The 18,016-nt window shown below is 36.9% G+C and overlaps 3 protein-coding genes across 5 annotated transcripts; 2 read left to right on the top strand and 1 right to left on the bottom strand.

The window, feature by feature from the left end:
• Nucleotides 1-1,672: 1,672 nt before the first annotated feature.
• Nucleotides 1,673-9,340, bottom strand: LOC107731756 (60 kDa heat shock protein, mitochondrial-like). Its single transcript, XM_016542924.1, has 13 exons — nt 9,064-9,340; nt 7,225-7,400; nt 6,778-7,113; nt 6,588-6,683; nt 6,417-6,494; nt 6,228-6,323; nt 6,041-6,134; nt 5,522-5,690; nt 4,551-4,650; nt 4,121-4,366; nt 3,866-4,040; nt 3,593-3,771; nt 1,673-3,054 (listed from the first exon to the last, which is right to left on the bottom strand). Exons 2-13 carry the CDS (start codon nt 7,396-7,398, stop codon nt 2,905-2,907), a joined length of 1,893 nt encoding a protein of 630 aa, XP_016398410.1. The 5' UTR covers nt 7,399-7,400; nt 9,064-9,340; the 3' UTR covers nt 1,673-2,904.
• Nucleotides 9,341-9,725: 385 nt separating this feature from the next.
• Nucleotides 9,726-12,637, top strand: LOC107731766 (10 kDa heat shock protein, mitochondrial-like). 3 transcript variants are annotated; one of them, XM_016542937.1, is made up of 4 exons: nt 9,726-9,894; nt 11,774-11,929; nt 12,036-12,125; nt 12,444-12,637. In XM_016542937.1, exons 1-4 carry the CDS (start codon nt 9,892-9,894, stop codon nt 12,492-12,494), a joined length of 300 nt encoding a protein of 99 aa, XP_016398423.1. In that variant the 5' UTR covers nt 9,726-9,891; the 3' UTR covers nt 12,495-12,637. The 3 variants fall into 3 exon arrangements, with proteins under 3 accessions (XP_016398423.1, XP_016398422.1, XP_016398421.1); XM_016542936.1 differs by having other exon boundaries at nt 9,729-9,894; nt 11,771-11,929; XM_016542935.1 differs by lacking the exon at nt 9,726-9,894 and adding an exon at nt 10,077-10,157.
• A 1,095-nt stretch (nt 12,638-13,732) lies between these two features.
• LOC107731758 (MOB-like protein phocein) lies at nt 13,733-17,867 on the top strand. The gene is made up of 8 exons (XM_016542926.1): nt 13,733-13,846; nt 14,632-14,694; nt 14,984-15,084; nt 15,522-15,564; nt 15,754-15,840; nt 16,155-16,234; nt 16,753-16,864; nt 17,339-17,867. The coding sequence occupies exons 1-8, from the start codon at nt 13,787-13,789 to the stop codon at nt 17,468-17,470; spliced, it is 678 nt and encodes a 225-aa protein (XP_016398412.1). The 5' UTR covers nt 13,733-13,786; the 3' UTR covers nt 17,471-17,867.
• The last annotated feature ends 149 nt before the right edge of the window (nt 17,868-18,016 follow it).

Here is an 18,016-nt window from a genome sequence, read left to right as displayed (position 1 = left end):
GGCTCCCTTTCACCACACTGCCTTGCGTTATACCATTTTGCACAGTTTAGTCCTGGCAGTGGTGCTCCAGTTCACTCCTCAGATGATTTTAAGTGTCCAGATTAAAGACTGCTTTTCTCTCCTAGAGGTGTGCAATATGTTTGTATGTTGTTTTTAACAGACTGCTCACCCATCTGATATCCACTGCTTCTAAAAGGGCCCAAACTCTGGGAAACGGAGTGGAACGTAGCGAACCTTTCCCAGAGCTCTCATCAGATTGTAGTGAGGTATCCGTCAACACAGACCTTTAAAGATTCCAGTCCATACCCTACGCTTCCACATGCTTGCTTACTGCCTTTTACAGAGAAGGTTTCATATTATTTATCATTATCTTAAAAACATGTATACGAGTATCCTGTATTTATTTTGGTTATGGGTTAACCATGTGTACATATCCAGTGTAAGACCACAGACTAATCTTTAGTGTACAATTGAGCTATAAAAAAAACAAATGGATAATCTTTTTTTTTTTCCCCTTTTCTTTCTTTTTGGGATCTCTTCTTTTTGTTTGTTTTAATGTGTGTTGTGGGTGAATATATATATCCTGCCTGCATGGTTTATAAACTATTTTTATATGTAAAACCTAGCCTTGTGTGTGTTTGTTTACTAACATCTGGTTCTGACAAGTTTCCACACTTAAAATAGGGTGATCATGTGAGGGATAATATTAGAAGGCCTCTGAGTAACCTGTGTCATGACCCCTAGTGGCCAATGACAGTGATGGCCCTGAGATCTAATTACAAGTCTTTGGCTCAATTAGAATTAAATATTAGCATTATGCAAAATGTGCAGGATATACAGTGTGCTGCCTACTACTTTTATTTTTAAATAGTATGTAAAAATATGCATCCTGCTCACAGAATATATTTTGAAGAAATACTAATTAATATTATTTTAAAATAGCCATTGGAATAGTAAATAAATAAGCTGATAGAAGTATTATTGTAATCTGAAGGAACACATTCATAAAATATTATTGGTAACTGATTACTGAAAGTTACTAAAACGCTTTTAAATGCTCCGTATATATATATATTTTTTATTTTCAGCAGCAGTCTGTTAGATACTTTGAGTGTGAACAGCCAATATTTTTTGTTATTCACTGGTAATTTCAAATGTGAATGCAGCTTGCAAATCATTGAAGGCTGAAGGGTGAACATCTACTTTAATTACTTATTAAAAGAGAGAGTGTTGCTGTAGTATTCACATAATCGTCAACAAGTCTAGACTTAACATGAAATCAGAATGAACCTGTTTCTTAACATGTTCCTGGTCCTATCCGTACGTATGATAAAGGAACAAACGTTTGTCTTTGTAGTAGTCTAAATGTAGTTGGCTTCACTTCTAAGACAATAGCCTTTTCAGACGTCACCGAGGCTGCTGATGTTTCAAGGGGAGTAGTCTGGTATGGAATGCCCACTTTTCACAATCCAATCAATTCTCAAAAATCAAGGCTTGGCCTTAGTTGTGAGTGCCATTTTATGCCGAATTAATGATAAAATGTGTTAATTGTCACGCTATAACACAGTAAGTTTATCACTGTTTTAAGTTGATTTATACAAATATTTTTAATGTAAAATCTTTCTGACAAGGAAGCCACTGATTGGCTAGGACATCAACAGGACAAAACTAATTTCTTTGTGAACACTGAATTTTATTAAATAAAAAATACAGAATTAATGACTATATTGTACAAAACATTGTTGAATGATCATTGTTGCACATTCATAGAGAATGTAGCTTTAAAAACAAGTAATTCTCTTAATAAACAGTTTTTTTTTTAAACACTATACTGTACCACTACTCAAAAGTTAGATCTTTAGAATGACTTCGCACTAATTGTATTCAATATTTTGTTGGGCATACACTTGCATGGCTGTTGTAAAAACTGCTGTGCAACAAGTTCACCCATCCCTCCACTCAACCTTCCTACCAAACTCTAATCTTGACCAAAAGATGTTCAACCCTCAGATTTTAAAGGGACAGTTCACTAAAAAATGAAAATTGTCATCAACCAAAAGAGATTTTGAAAAAAAAAAAAAAAAGTCTCCAACATGCTGTTGAATGTCGTTTTGGACCTCTCTTGACTTTCAAAATATAATATATAGTGTTCCACAGAAAAAAAAACAAAGTCAGGTTTAGAAAAACATGAAGGTGGGTAAATGAGTTTTGTTTTGTTTTTGGAGAACTATCCCTTTAAGAAACGAAACCAGAAACACAGGAAAACATCACAATTCTTTAAGCTGATATCAACATATTTCTATTCCGTGAGAAAAACTAAAGTAACAATTGAAGGCAAAACAAGTACTTGCTTCGTCACAGTTGTGTAATCCTCAAATGAGGGGTTTATTTTTATATGAAAATGAACAGTGTACAAAACAAAATGAACTGATCAATGAAGTGGATTTTTTTTTTTTAGATACAACTGGTCAAAGTTCCTACTACTTTCTTGCTCATTAATACAAACTTTAACCTGAACATCTGGCTTTTAAAGCCCCTTCAGATGGTCTGATTCAAAACCAGCTATACGGACAATGACATTCGTACAACACAACAGCATGACAGTATGCAATGTTAAATGCACTTTCCCATTAGACTTGGTGAGCACAATGTTATATAACAAAGGCAGACAGACTCTCCCTGGTCACATTATCAAGAACTTGTCTTTAAAGCGGTAGGGTGACGTCTTCAGCCATGAGTAGAGAGATAAGATTGGACATAGCGGTGGAAGGATGGGAGACTGTAAGGTCCATTTCTTTTGCTCCATGATCAGACCACCAGTACTCAATTTCGGCAGGTTCGAAAGGGAGGGGCATATCATGTCACCTGCCCACAACCCTTTCACTAACGTCGGTGCAGATCGGTTTAGAATCCCATGCCTCCCATGCCACCCATGCCTCCCATTCCTCCAGCCGGCATGTCCTTCTCCTCCTTTGGTATCTCGGTGACAACGGCTTCAGCAGTAGACAGCAGAGATGCAACGCCTGCAGCATCTAGCAGAGCAGTCCTCACGACCTGCAGGGGGAGACAAAGACAATACACTTACTGAACATAAGGAGCATTGTGTTTTTGATAGGGATGTACCAACATCACAATCAATAATTCTTTTAATTTTACAGCCAATAACTGATTAATTACAGGATAAAAAATGTAAACGCTACAAAATAATTTAGGCAGTACATTATCTATTTGGCATCACAACAAAATATAAAAATATACATTAAAATTTGATGTCAGTAAGACTTTCTTTTAAAGAAATAAATGCTTTTAAGAAGGCATAAAACCAATTAAAAATTAGATAAACTTTTATAAATGTTACAAATGATTTCAGTTTCAGAAAATGCTGTTCTTTTGAACTTTCTATTAAAAAAAAATTGTTTCCACAAAAATAAGCAACTGATCATAAAAAAAAATTTTTTTTAAATGGTGTTGTATATAATGTAGGGCAGTATTGTAATATCATACAAGTCGAGATATTAATTCACAGAAACCGCTCTGACATATTACTGATTTAAACTGATAACTTATAAGTTTGTGAATCACAAATACACACCTTTGTGGGGTCAATAATGCCTCTTTCGACCATGTTGACATATTCACCATTCATAGCGTCATATCCAATCTCTGGAGCGCTCTGCAAGATCTTCTCCACCACCAGAGAGCCCTCAACTCCTGCATTCTTGGCAATAGTCATTGCAGGAATACGAAGCGCTCTGCGAATGATGTCGATACCTTTAAGAGCAAAAAAAAGTCCGTTTGGGGAAGTTAACAGAGGGTTATTTCTTACAGGACATCTGGAGGATGAGATCTACACTTCAGTCCTTACCAATCTTTAGATCATCATTGGCTGGCTTGATGTTGTCCAGGGCTGGGATGCAGCGCAACAGGGCACATCCTCCTCCAAGAACTATTCCCTCCTCCACAGCAGCTCGAGTGGCATTCAGCGCATCAGTGACGCGGTCTTTCTTCTCATTCACTTCAACGTCACTTGTTCCTCCAACCTAATAAACAGAATGTTTTTTTTTATCATGGTGATGGACACGTACTAACAAATGACGATACATTCTTCCTGCTTTCATACCTTAATCACAGCCACTCCATCGGAGAGCTTGGCCAGACGCTCGTTGAGTTTCTCCTTCTCGTAGTCACTGTTAGTGCTCTCCAGCTGTTCAGCGATCTCATTCACACGCTTCTCAATGGCTGCTGAATCACCACGGCCTTTGAGGAGCATCGTGTCATCCTTTGTCACAATGACCTCGCCGACTCTGCCAAAGTCATGTGCCTGGATATCCTCTATGGCCAGACCCACAGCCTCATCACCAAACACCTGAAAACACACAGATCAGGTGTGTTACCAGACTTCATCATGTTATTATGGGCAATGGCAAGTACCTAAAGAGATGATACGTGCCATAATACAATATGTTAAAGCATTAAATAAATGAGATATTTTAAATGAGCTATTAATTAATGTAATGAATACAGATGAAGACAAAAGCTTAGGCACATACCGTGCCTCCAGTGGAAATTGCCATATCCTGCAGCTGGTTTTTCCTGTTGTCCCCGAATCCTGGAGCCTTAACTGCAACGACCTGAAGTCCAACCTTCAACCTGTTGGTGAGTTTTAGTATTGACCTTTAACCCAGAATCTTTAAATAACAGCCTATTCTTAAACCTCTAAAGGATCATACCTTACAAAATAACGGTTTCCGTCAAAGTTACTACAGTTGTTACTTTGATATATCTCTTGCAATTTACTGTAGTATTAGCCAATGTCATTAAGAAAATAAACATATAAATACTCACAGTGTCCACTATAATGGACTGATCTTTAACAACATTTTAACCAATCAGGGTGTGATGTTACATTCAGACTACCATGGGTCTGACTCAAACTAGGGATGTACTAGACTATAGTACTTTCAAAATTGACTAGTTAGATGGTTGCCTAAAAGAATAGTGGACCAATCTGTCTCAACTGGACATCCTGTATAAGTAGACTGGTGTTGGAGTCACCTGACCCCAAGTGCTTACATAAGACGTCTTGTTTTCAAAAACAACTAGACGGAGCACACTGGACCGGAACAGAACACTGGAGTCTCAAAACGCATTTTAAAAATTGGACTATTGTTAACTTGACATGCTGTCTTAATGCAACACTTGGTGCAATGCTAAAAAAACAATGTGAGATTTGATAGAATGGCCAAATACATCTGTCTGAATTTGTATGGCTTTAGTGGCAGTGCTTTTAAATTTAAAGACCAAGCACAGCAAACTGTTGGCATGCTAATTACAGCATATAGGCACTAAAAAAATATTTTTAAAAAAAAAAAAAAAAAAAAAAAAAAAAAAAGCCAAACACTCTGAAATCTATTAGGAGATTCCATATTTCTGGAATCAGAAGTTCCATTTCACATCTATCCATCCCATGTATTTCTTGCAAACTTCTTGTTGTTGTGCTAAGGTGTTTTTAGAGACAAACCTGTTGAGGACCAGAGTGCTGAGTGCCTCTCCGTCCACATCTTCAGCAATGATGACCAGAGGCTTGCGATGCTGGTTGGCAAGTTCCAGTGCTGGCACGATGCTCTGTACGCTGGAGATCTTCTTCTCACTCAGAAGCAGGTAAGCATCCTGGAACTCACACTTCTGGCCTGCAAACAGAGAATATATGCTGTTGTCATTCCAGCCTTAAAGGAATGGTTCACCCAAAAATTACAATTTTGTCATCGTTTATTCACCCTTGTGTCGTTCCAAACACAAAAGAAGATAGTTTGAAGAACCAAACCGTTGTTGGCCCCCATTGACCTCCACAGAAAGGAAAGAAATACTATAGAAGTCAATGGAGACCATCAACTGTTTGATTACCAGCATTCTTCAAAATATCTTCTTTTAAGAATGAAACTCATACGGGTTTGTAAATGATGACAAAATGTTCATTTTTAGGTGAACTATCCAATTCATACTGGTACAAACACATGAGCTTCTATTACAAAATACATACCTTTAGCTGTGTTGATGAAGTAAGGAGAAATGTAGCCACGGTCGAACTTCATGCCCTCAATGATCTCAAGCTCATCATGTAGGGTTTTACCATCCTTTAAACAAGAATTACAGCCCAAGTGTGAGGTATTTTAAGGATCAAACCATCATTCCACCTGTACTAAATACTACTTAGTGTAGCAGCCTACCTTCACTGTAATAACACCCTTGCGGCCCACTTTCTTCATAGCATTGGAGATGATGTTACCAACTTCAGTGTCTCCATTGGCAGAAATAGTGGCCACCTATATCAAAGAAAGATTGACAGAAACAAAAAGTTACAAAAATTTTTTTTTTTAAACCTACCATATAGTGGGCGTTTTTAGGGCACTTCTTACCTGAGCAATTTCCTCTGGTGTTGTGACCGGCTTGGAGAGTTTCTTGAGTTCAAGCTCATCATGTAGGGTTTTACCATCCTTTAAACAAGAATTACAGCCCAAGTGTGAGGTATTTTAAGGATCAAACCATCATTCCACCTGTACTAAATACTACTTAGTGTAGCAGCCTACCTTCACTGTAATAACACCCTTGCGGCCCACTTTCTTCATAGCATTGGAGATGATGTTACCAACTTCAGTGTCTCCATTGGCAGAAATAGTGGCCACCTATATCAAAGAAAGATTGACAGAAACAAAAAGTTACAAAAAATTTTTTTTTTTAAACCTACCATATAGTGGGCGTTTTTAGGGCACTTCTTACCTGAGCAATTTCCTCTGGTGTTGTGACCGGCTTGGAGAGTTTCTTGAGTTCATTGATGACTTCTTCCACCGCCAGCATGACTCCTCTACGGATCTCCACAGGGTTGGCGCCTTTGCTGATGGTGTCAAATCCTTCCTTGGCAACAGCACGGGCCAAAACTGTGGCGGTTGTGGTGCCATCTCCAGCTTCCTCATTTGTGTTGTTGGCCACGTCCTGTACCAGCCTGGCCCCGATGTTCTTATACTTATCCTTCAAGTCGATACTTTTGGCAACTGTGACACCATCTTTGGTGACTTTAGGGCTGCCCCAGCTCTGCTCAATGATAACGGTGCGACCCTAAGGTAGAGAGGCAAATCTAGTTGTTCCTGCCATTAATGATTGCAAATGTGACTTTAAGAGGAGTAACATATCTGCTGTTCCACTGGCGACTGATTAAACTCAGCATACCTTTGGTCCCATGGTGACGGCCACAGCATCAGCCAGCAGGTCAACGCCCTGGAGCATGAGGGCGCGGGCATCTGCTCCAAACTTGACGTCCTTAGCATACGCACGGGTCAGGTGTGGGGCCAGCGCCCTGCACACTGGCCTCATCTGTTTCATTACACTGGGTAAACGCAGCATTTCTAATGAGAGAGTAGAAGCAGAACACTTTTTTAATTCAGATTATTCATGATATAAGTGATTTTTACATCATTAGAAGAAAAAATAAAGATAGTTTTCAGAAACACTCCAATCATTTAGACCAGGGGCCCCATTGTCCACAATTTTCAAGGGCTCTTTATCCAGTTGTTTGTGATTTATCGGATAAGGATTAGTAATAGGATTTTTTTTTTTTACTCAACTCCTACTTGATAAAATATTTTAGAGCTTGGCATGACTAGAAAAAAAGTATATTCTTTTAAAAAATGCCCACAAGATTTTATTAATTTACATGACTTTTCAAAGTCTAGAATCACACTTTAAGAATGAGGCTCTCTCATGTATTCATGTTTTCCAAGGCCATATAGATAAATTAAAATAAAAATATATAGATTTTTAGCGGTTTTGTCATTTTAAATAATTTGCAGTCATCTTGAGGCACTCTCGGAATCCCTTGTTGAGAATTGATTTAGCAAAACAGGTAGCCCCGCCCAAAACCCATGGCATTGGCTGATGTTGGTAGAAAGCCGTTTCTGATTGGCTGACAGTCACCGACAGAACTCTTCTGAGCTTCTCCAGTAGAGACATTTTATGCATGATATTCAACCTCCCAAACTCCCCTTTCCCACCCCCAAAAAATTAAAGTCTTGTGTTGAGGTCACATGAGACCTCCAGATGCCAAAAATTAGTCTTTGCCCCCGCTGGCCCCTGAAAGCATTATATGAATCTTTGCCTGATTCATTCATTCACGTATCCTCATCATATTTCGTGTTCAAAATATCAAGGCTTGCCATTAAAACATGCTTTAGAAAATACGAGGATATAATCATCACTGGCATGGTTCACCTGGACAGTTACTACAATGTTCAAAGCCAGATCATCAACCATAAAAAAAGAAGGGAAAAGGTTTTAAAAAGCAAGGATAACAGGTAATGATTACACTAAACTTAAATGTGTTAATGTTCATGTCATTCAGAGCCTGTAGTGGTCTTTCATCTACCCCACGTGCGTTCAGGGCGTCACAAGGTCAAAATCACTCCGCGTCACGACAGAGACGGAAATGATCTCTTTCATCCTCATGCGTTCAAGTTACAAAGTTTCCGGGGTATTCCTTTTGTTTTAGCAAAACTAACCATTGTAGCCCTGACACCGATTAAATATTTAATACAGAACAAGAGTAAAATTCTTAGGCCTCAATATCATAGAATTTGCTATAGTTAGCATGCAAGCTATACTCACCACTATATTTCAGTTAAGACTGAGCTTTATTATTTTGATAATAAAGTAGTCAATAAAGCAGATATGACACTGATGCATTATAATTACCAAGCAATGTATGTGATATGCATAATATATCTGTTGCATTCATGCCAGTTATTCTAATGAGCACCATCAGCATCTGCCATAAAAGTATAAATGTTCTAGAATACGATAGGATTAAATGAAAGCTAATTACATGGTAAACGTGCACAATGTTATTTTACAACTCGACAGAACCAACTGACAGCTCTGGCATTACGAAATGATGTTACATATCTGCCTCTTTGATCTCATTAATCTTTATATTACCAGGCCAGTAAATAGCGTTATGCAGTGTAGTATGTTTATAGGCTTTTATAAATGAGTATAATGCTATAACTGACTTACTGCAGAGTGATCTGGAGGTGAATGAAGGAATGCGCGTGTCCGTCAGTACAGCAGACTGAATGGTGTAAGAAAAGGAGCCGCTTTAGAGCTGCTGCAGTTACACTGAACTCACATGTGTTCTTCATCCGGGTAACCTCCCCCCGCCCTGACATCTGAATAACCCACTATTATAAATTATCAAACAATAGCTACGCATTAAGCTCTTAAATACACAGATGCCTTCATTTGCTTTTTGTTTCAATGTCACTCAACATATTTAGTTCACACTGAAGGAACATATAAATAAAATGCGTTAAAATAGCCCATTATATTGTTGTTATGCTCGTTCCGGGGCGTCACGTTCGAGAATTTTCGCAGATTCTATTGGAGAAAAAAAGACGTCAGAGGTCAAGATTGTGCAACAAGAAATGCTATTGCATTTTACAAATTTCTTTGCTTTTGTTTAAAGTCTTATATATTATATTGGTTTATATAAGTCAATAAATTCGTATTTTTGTTGTATAATTATTTATTTAGTATTTAGAGTGGGTTAATATATATATTTTTTTATTTAGGTCCTTATTTGGGTAGCTTTTTACTACCTTTCTTTTGTTATTTGTAATCAACAATGCTTTTTAAACAAGTAAAAAAAAATATTTAAATGTCTTTGTGTAACGTTTAGGCGATCGAGGAATATTCTAGCACGGGGGTCGGTAAGGATTAGTTTTTGGCGCATGCGCAGTACCCTTCCGGACATTTCTTCCTCACGTGGATCGCCCTAGTGAAGTGGTCCAGTTTAACTGTCTTTTGCTGCTCTGCCGGACGCGCTTTTCATAAAGATCAGCAAAAATGGTAAGACGCGTAAGATAATTTATTTAGCTGCACCATCTGAACGACTCGTTTCTATAGTTATTTGATTTGTGTGACTGAGATAGCGCAATGTTTTATAACGCTCAATAAATTGCAGCTGCAAGGTCACGGTTAGGAATTTATTCGCGCTCTGAGTTCATATAACACAATGATGCGATGCGAAGCGTGTTACTTGGTACACGTAGTGTTTGTGAGAATGGTTTAAAATGAGTGGTTCGCTGTGAGCAGGAATGGGGATTTCACAGGTAACCCGGTTTGCTATCACTAAATCTTAGCCAATCGTTGGTTTACAGACAAGTATTGATTAAAAGCATAGTTTAAAAAGGTGGTATATTTATATTACAACATATTCTGTTTTATTTTATATGACAGTGTGTAGAATGATAATTTCTGTTCATGCGTATAAAATATTTGTCTTGCAGGTACTGTCACATCTTGCATGTGAAAACTCAATATATTTCCATCTTAATTTCTTGAATCAGGTTGTCACACTCTGCTATGGGATGATATTAGACTCTAAATGATTAATAGATGCACGCACAATTATCCATGTACTGCATACATTTTATACATGTATCTTACTAACCACAAACAAATGTCTTTCAATTTGCATATGCATAGATTCCTTTTTGCATTAGCAATTTATGATATATTAATGCAGAACAGAACATTTTTATTCACAAACATGTCTGTATTTGTACAAATCGCTGCACAATCATTTAATCCCGAATTACACAGACTCAAATTGAAAGACATTTGTTTGTGGTTAGTAAGATACATGTATAAAATGTATGCAGTACATGGATAATTGTGCGTGCATCTATTAATCATTTAGAGTCTAATATCATCCCATACTCTGCTAGCTCCAAGATCATTACAGCCAATAGCGTTTCAGCAAGATATGAACTTCCGGGTCATTTTGGGAGGCGAACACGTGTATTGTGATGTACAGTAACTCTGATTATTTTGTTTTCAGTTAGATTCAGGCATAGAGATGAAATCTTGTCTCAAGAGGGGTTTTCAGTTTATTTGTCTGGATTAACCTTGTAATAAATTACCATAGCATATTAATTAAAAATGCTTACACGTTATTGGCTACCAGACAATAACAAAAGACATTTGTGACATGAATTATGAATTGCTTTTAAATGTATTATGAGGCCAGATGAAATGCACAACAGATTCATTCTAGAATCTTCTACATTCCGAACCATTCAGCCTTGGACGGTTATCATGTTGCCTGTCCTTTTGTCCTTCGGCAGGATAGTAAACATTTACAAAACCTCCAAACTTCTCTCCTCCCCCACATGAATCCTCAGCATCTCCTATCCCATCTACCCTCCCTCACACATGACCTTCTCTCAAGGTCACACACACACACACACACACACACACACACATCTGTTCTCAGACAAGCAGCTGCTCTTGTCTTTGAAACTTTGTGAACAGTAATGGTCAGTGTTTTTTTTTTTCTTAAAGGTATCCGTTTTAAATGTGCATCTAATTTAGTAGCCTAAATGTTGTAATCTGTATGGGAGGTAAACTAAAGATTTAAATAAGTCAACTGGAGTCAAGAACTTACAGTAGTGCATTTTAGGAAAGCATTACTTAAAGGCCTGCTTTTAAAAGTGAATGTAACCATAATAGTTTTTGATTGATTAATATTATTTGAACACATTTGGGCATAGATTTACATTATAGCAAAAACTGTAGAGGAAAAGGAAGACTTGGAAAAAAATAAAAGGAAATAATTTTCTCTTTTCTAGTCTGCAATGCCCCCTAGTGGTTAATGTTTGTAGTGTTGCAAAACATGCATAGACTATTTCTACACTGTACTAAGCATGCCTTTGCCCCAAAGCAGGCTTTCTGGAAATTTCTTCCCATGTTCGACCGTGTGTTGGTGGAGCGGCTAGCTGCAGAGACGGTGACAAAAGGAGGCATCATGATTCCAGAAAAGTCTCAAGCCAAAGTGCTGCAGGCTACAGTGGTGGCAGTGGGTCCAGGATCCACCAACAAGGTAGCTTTTTTATAAACTCGTATCTTATGATCTGATTTAAGCATTTTCTTTACAGTGTGTGAGATGCGGGCTGTACCTCAGAGTTTAAATGCTGTCTGTCTTTTAGGATGGGAAAGTAACACCTGTCTGCGTCAAAGTTGGGGATAAAGTTATGCTGCCGGAGTACGGAGGAACAAAAGTTGTTCTTGATGATAAGGTTAGATCATTGGTCATGATTGGATTATAAGATGATTGATTTTTTTATTCTTATGTATTTCTTATTATTAGTTAATACGTATACATTATTTAGTCTATTATTTAAAGCTCTTGGCATGTTATTATAGACTTTAGTTAGTTCATTTGAACACAGTATTTCTATTCTTCACAGCTTTGTTTTCATTCCTGTCAGAAATTAAATATGGTGCTATCCTGACTAAGTTCTATAGAAGACATGTAACCAAATGATATTCATAATTTGTATAATAGTGACTTGATTTTACAATGGCCATTTTTGTATTTTTCTTTTCTTTTGTAGGACTATTTCCTGTTCCGGGATGGAGATATTCTTGGCAAATATGTAGAATGAAGTCTGCTTGTTCAACCATCTGTGTCATTCTGGAGTCCATAGAGAGAATGGTTGTTCCATGTTTGTTTTCTTTTTTCTATGTCATTCAATTGTAAATAAGTATGATCAAGTTTTGTTTAAAATAAAGTGATCTTGATGTTTCATCTTGCTTCTTCGTGGAACAGTTTGGAAATTAACATGTGAATGTTGAAACATGGATATGGACTGTCTAAATTGTGTGTATTAGGATACTTTATATTCCATATTCATGAATGGTTTGTTTTAGTGTTTGGTCAGGTATGAATTCTTTAACTCTAACTTTGTAGAAGATTTTAAAGGGGTCAGATGGATTTTTTTTTTTTTTTTTTATTGTGATTATAAAGTAATTAGTGAACTAATTATAGGGTTTGAAAATTGTTTTACCAGACACATTTTTATTCCATGAAGAATTTCCTTTGAATTATGAATATGTGCTACAGGATGTAATCAGAAGGAATAACTAAAATAATAATAGTACAATGCCTTCTGAACGTAACCAGACTCCTAGACCTTTTTATCACAATTATATAAAGTGTTTTTTAACTGCCATGCCATTTTATTCATTAAAAATTATTCAAATGTTCAAAAAATGGCGTTTTCTTATTTGATATGATTTAGAATAATCAATAGGGAAACATATACAGTATTAATGAATAGATGTAAGAAAGAAATGAAAATTTGCTAGTACACTCCGAGAAGCTTGGTTCACTGGCTATTGCTTGAAGCTTGGCTATTATTTAAAAAAAATGTAAGTGCCAAGAAAAAAATATGAATGGTCCTTGAGTCCTTAAAAAAAATAAATTTCATGGCTAATAAAATTAGCCACCTAATGCCACCTGGAGTTTCCCCACAGGGGCCAGCTGCATAAACAGCTTATTACAGTCATCTTTTTTTTTAAAGGCTGGTTATAACATTTTTTTAATGCAGTTGCTTAAAATATTTGATTTAAATTTGAGAATAAAAGTGAGACTGGTTATCCCTTGGCTAACCGCTAGCTGGTCAGACTAGTTCTTAAGACACAGTATAAAGTATTTACGTATTGGCTGTGTTAATGCAACAGGCCCCAGGTCAAATAAAACCGTTTAAAATGCAGTTCAAAATAAATGATAAAAAATACTATAAATAAAATAAATACTTTTAAGACATTGTGAAATTGACAATTGTGAAAATGTTTTGCACAGTATTTGTTGTGGTCACTGTATCTGAGCTCCTCCTGTAGTAGCTCTACTCGTCCATTGGGGGCGCGCTGTCAATCAAACTCTAAATCTGTCGAGATGGTCATGGCGGAGGGCACAGCTGTTCTGAGGAGGAATAGACCAGGCACCAAGGCGAAGGTAAAATGAACAGCGAATTACATTTGAAAGCGTTTTACAAACTCAAATCTGTTCGTAGAGTATATTCTAATGTCATATTTACATAAAAAACGATTTGTTCTCCTGCGAGCGGAAGCTGCAGATATGCTAAGGAGCTAAGCTAGCAGTTAGCCGAGAAAACGAATGATTCTCAAATGGAGGGTTTTAGCTGAATATCCTGTTCAGTTTAATTCATGATAGGATTTATGTTCTTTTTGAAAGTACTTGTATGTGTAGTGAAGTATGAGGCAGGAAGCGTCCGAAATGCCAGGCTTTCACGATCTAGTTTTTTGGCAAACAGCAGTCAGCTAACGTTAGCAGTACCCGGCTGAACATCACTGCTGATGCTCAAATACATAAAATTATTATTTAAAACATAGTTAACATGATATACGATTGTATGTCAGAGTCATACAGCTTTAAGGTATTATACACTGCTGCGTTCAGTCACTAATATATAAAGAAATTTACATAACCATTGGAACATTTTACCATGTTTTTTTTTTTTTTGTACCTATAGGTAACGTTAGGTACAAACTATGGTAACAACGTAGAAACAGTTGTAAATTGTCTAAAAGATTTGGTGTATATATATATATATATATATATATATATATATGTATATATGTATGTATATGTGTGTGTGTGTGTGTGTGTAATACACATGTACTGTCAATAATTGTTTAACAGTGGTTGAACTGTCTTAAATATTCTAGTGTTGTTTCTATTAATGTGTTTTAAAAACTGGTTGTTTAATTCATTATTAGGACTTCTACAACTGGTCTGATGAGTCTTTTGAAGAGATGGACAGCACACTGGCAGTGCAACAGGTGACTGTTTTCTTACTTCATTGAATCACTAAAGATTTCTGAGAGTTGCTCTCTTCCAGACCGTGGCCAAAGGATGTCAAGCTCCAAAAAGTGACAAAAAAAAAAACACTGTAACAATTGTCAATGTGATTTTTGCACCATATTCTAATGCCCTTTAAGTAGTACAGTATCTTTATATGAGGAACAGATTGAAGTTATTTGCTGAAGATCATTACATTTTGAAGTCATTTTGTTCATTTCTGTTCGGTGTTTTTATATTGTGAATAAATGGTTGTTTTTTGCATTTCAGTATATCCAGCAGAACATCCGTTCAGACTGTTCCAACATAGAGAAGATTATGGAGCCTCCAGAGGGACAGGATGAGGGGGTGTGGAAATATGAACATCTCAGGTATATTATTAGTCTGAACCTCCTTCACATGAACGTCCTTCACATCATCTAGTGTTGTAATGACACATAGCTTATAGTTTTTGATGACAAAATGGTGATTTCTGTTAGTTGTATTGCAAATTGCTTTTGCTGCTATTGAGCTGAGATACAGTTTTGTAGCACGGTTAGGTTTATGGGTGTGTTGAGAGGTAGGGTCAACAGTCTAATTATCCATGTAATTACAGAATTTAATATTTTTAAAATATACATACAACTTAAAAGCATGTATGAACACAATGGGTAATATTTATTTAAATGTTAGTACACAGTAGTTAAAGACAATATAAAGTTGGTCTACAAAATGTTTATCAGATGGCAGATGCTCTTTGTTGCTGTGTCTTGGGAGTTATTGTTGTATTGTGTAAACTGTAAATATTATGTTCTGTATATACATATAGACAGTTCTGTTTGGAGCTCAATGGCTTAGCAGTTAAACTGCAGGTAATTATATTTCTTACACTTTATCGCACTGTTATATCACAAATAACTCGCATAGTCTGCACTCTGCACTGCACTTTTAATGTAAAAAAAGTAAAGTACGTCTCCTTGTCACATACCAGGTTGTCTTTACATTTGTCTTCAGATATTTATGAAGACAGTAGAATGATGTGTGATGTCTTTGCTCCATAGAATGAGTGTCATCCTGACACGTGTACCCAGATGACTGCCACTGAGCAGTGGATCTTTCTGTGTGCTGCCCATAAGACTCCCAAAGAGGTGAGTGTCTCTGTGACCTTTTGAAGTTTGCATTTGAAATTAGCTTTATAGTAAAAAAAGAAGTTGTGCCCATGTATGAATTTTAGGGCTGCATAATCTCTAGATTGTTTTTGATTAATCAGATAAAAAAATCCAGATGTTATTTTTGTTTTTCATGCACAGAATGTGTTTAAATTAATCATCAAATTAGTTGATTATTTTCATCGATTGTTATCGATCAGTTGTTGCAGCCCTAATGAAGTTCTTAACAGACTGAAGCTAAAATATGGATGATTGTGTCTTATGTTGATTTGTTTGTTTACGGTGGCTCACAGTGCCCTGCCATTGACTACACGAGGCACACTCTCGACGGAGCTGCGTGTCTTCTCAACAGCAACAAGTATTTTCCCAGCCGGTGAGTTATTGAACATCTATTAAAGCAGGGGTGTTCAGTGCTCCTTCTGGAGATCTGTTTTCCTGCGGAATTTAGTTCCAGCACTGCTTGAACACAACCAAATTGGAGTTTTTAATGGACCCCCCAAACCATTTTTTCCCCCTTGTTTAGGGGTGGGTGATATAACTAGTAAATAGCCTTTTTTTTTTATGTTTTGTAATTAAAACCTTATGCAGCTCATACCTTTCAACCCTTACAGAGCTCCATATCACCGCATGATGACTTAATTATTCCAACTTCTAACTACTATAAATAAATACAGCTTTTTCTTCATATAAATGCAGTACATCATGAATTTGTAAGCTGTTTTGTAAAAAGCGCTTTACAAAATTGAAGTTGGATCTCAAGTACATAGGAAGACCTTCATGAGCAGATTTGTGCACCCTTGCATTACTAAGTTCATTTCTAGGATTTTCTAGCTGTAAACAGGCTATTGCTGTCTTCTGTAACCGCTGATCCTCTCACTGCTTTCCATATAGTGTCAGCATTAAGGAATCATCTGTGGCCAAACTGGGCTCGGTTTGCCGTCGCATCTATAGGATCTTCTCCCATGCTTACTTTCACCACCGCCAGATTTTTGACAAGTACGAGGTAAGCAAGAACATTTATGTAAGTCATAAGCACATACATTTCATAAAACATTATCAGCTCTGCTCCAAAACCTACTGCCTATTTAAGCATCATTTCACAATCCTGAACTTCAGTCATAAAAATTATTCCATCATAAAACTGTTTTAAATATTTGTGTATATTTTTCTGCTTAACAGAGCAGTTGTAATCAGGAATTGCTGCCCATTAAGAAAGGTTCCAATTGGTCATTAATGAGATTTCTGTGAGGTTCATGTCTAAGTAAGCAGCTCACAGAGTTTTTGGAGTCATTACTTAATTTAAAGTGAATGTTAAGCATGATAAAGACCAGCGGTCATGACAAAGCAACTCCTGTTCATTCAAACAGCATTTCCTGCAGTGGTCAGTAGGAGGCATCTTTGGACAGCTTGCTAAAAAGCACAATCAAAACCGCATCAGATAGAAACATTTGATCAAAAGATCATCTCTTTCCCACAGAATGAGACTTTCTTGTGTCACCGCTTCACTCGTTTCGTGATGAAGTACAACCTTATGTCTAAGGACAACCTCATCGTGCCCATCCTGGAAGAGGAAGTCCAGAGTGCCACTGCTGGAGAGAGTGACGCCTGAGCTGTATTTGTGCATTTTGAGCCTCTAGAATCCAGACAGCAGAGGTGTACAACTTTAGTCATTTGACATATGTTACTTTTCCACTCACTAATGCTTAATTTGATCCAAATGTCATCATTCAGCTGTAACAATCAAAACGTTACATCAGCTGCTCCTTGTACATATCTCACTCCATCTCCATTGTAAATCCTGCTTAACCAATAAGAATTTCCTTTCTTTCCCCCCCTCCCTCGACTATAAACGAGTCTGGTGATATTCACCCTGTCTTTTCCCTCGTTGTTAAGTTATTACATGGGTGGAGGGCTCTTAACCGGCCCACTTTGTCCCTTTTTTTTTTTAAGTAAACAAATGTATGGTATTTTCATTATGTCAATTGTTAATAAAAGACTTGAACCTAGTCTACGCTTATGCATTCGCTTTATATACCATGCTCGACTGCTAAGTGACAACACAAACATCCACTTTAATATGAGGTAAATACCCATTTAATAAAACATTACAAAAACTGTCTGAAACGCATACAAATACTACAGTTGGTAAATAATA

Source organism: Sinocyclocheilus rhinocerous, unplaced genomic scaffold (assembly GCF_001515625.1).
Source record: "Sinocyclocheilus rhinocerous isolate Xijiao unplaced genomic scaffold, SAMN03320098_v1.1 scaffold2083, whole genome shotgun sequence".
NCBI classification, from domain to species: Eukaryota; Metazoa; Chordata; class Actinopteri; order Cypriniformes; family Cyprinidae; genus Sinocyclocheilus; species Sinocyclocheilus rhinocerous.
Note: the sequence above shows the minus strand (reverse complement) of the source record. Positions and strands in the feature narration are given on the sequence as shown.

Coding starts and splice junctions, on each gene's coding strand:
- LOC107731758 (XM_016542926.1), top strand. CDS start 13,787: ATGGTCATGGCGGAGGGCACAGCTGTTCTGAGGAGGAATAGACCAGGC. Junction 13,847..14,631: donor GACCAGGCACCAAGGCGAAG/GTAAAATGAACA, acceptor ATTCATTATTAG/GACTTCTACAACTGGTCTGA. Junction 15,565..15,753: donor GCTTAGCAGTTAAACTGCAG/GTAATTATATTT, acceptor TTTGCTCCATAG/AATGAGTGTCATCCTGACAC.
- LOC107731756 (XM_016542924.1), bottom strand. CDS start 7,398: ATGCTGCGTTTACCCAGTGTAATGAAACAGATGAGGCCAGTGTGCAGG. Junction 6,324..6,416: donor CACCAGAGGAAATTGCTCAG/GTAAGAAGTGCC, acceptor TCTTTGATATAG/GTGGCCACTATTTCTGCCAA. Junction 3,772..3,865: donor CAATGATGATCTAAAGATTG/GTAAGGACTGAA, acceptor TTGCTCTTAAAG/GTATCGACATCATTCGCAGA.
- LOC107731766 (XM_016542935.1), top strand. Junction 11,930..12,035: donor GTCCAGGATCCACCAACAAG/GTAGCTTTTTTA, acceptor TCTGTCTTTTAG/GATGGGAAAGTAACACCTGT. Junction 12,126..12,443: donor AAGTTGTTCTTGATGATAAG/GTTAGATCATTG, acceptor TTTCTTTTGTAG/GACTATTTCCTGTTCCGGGA.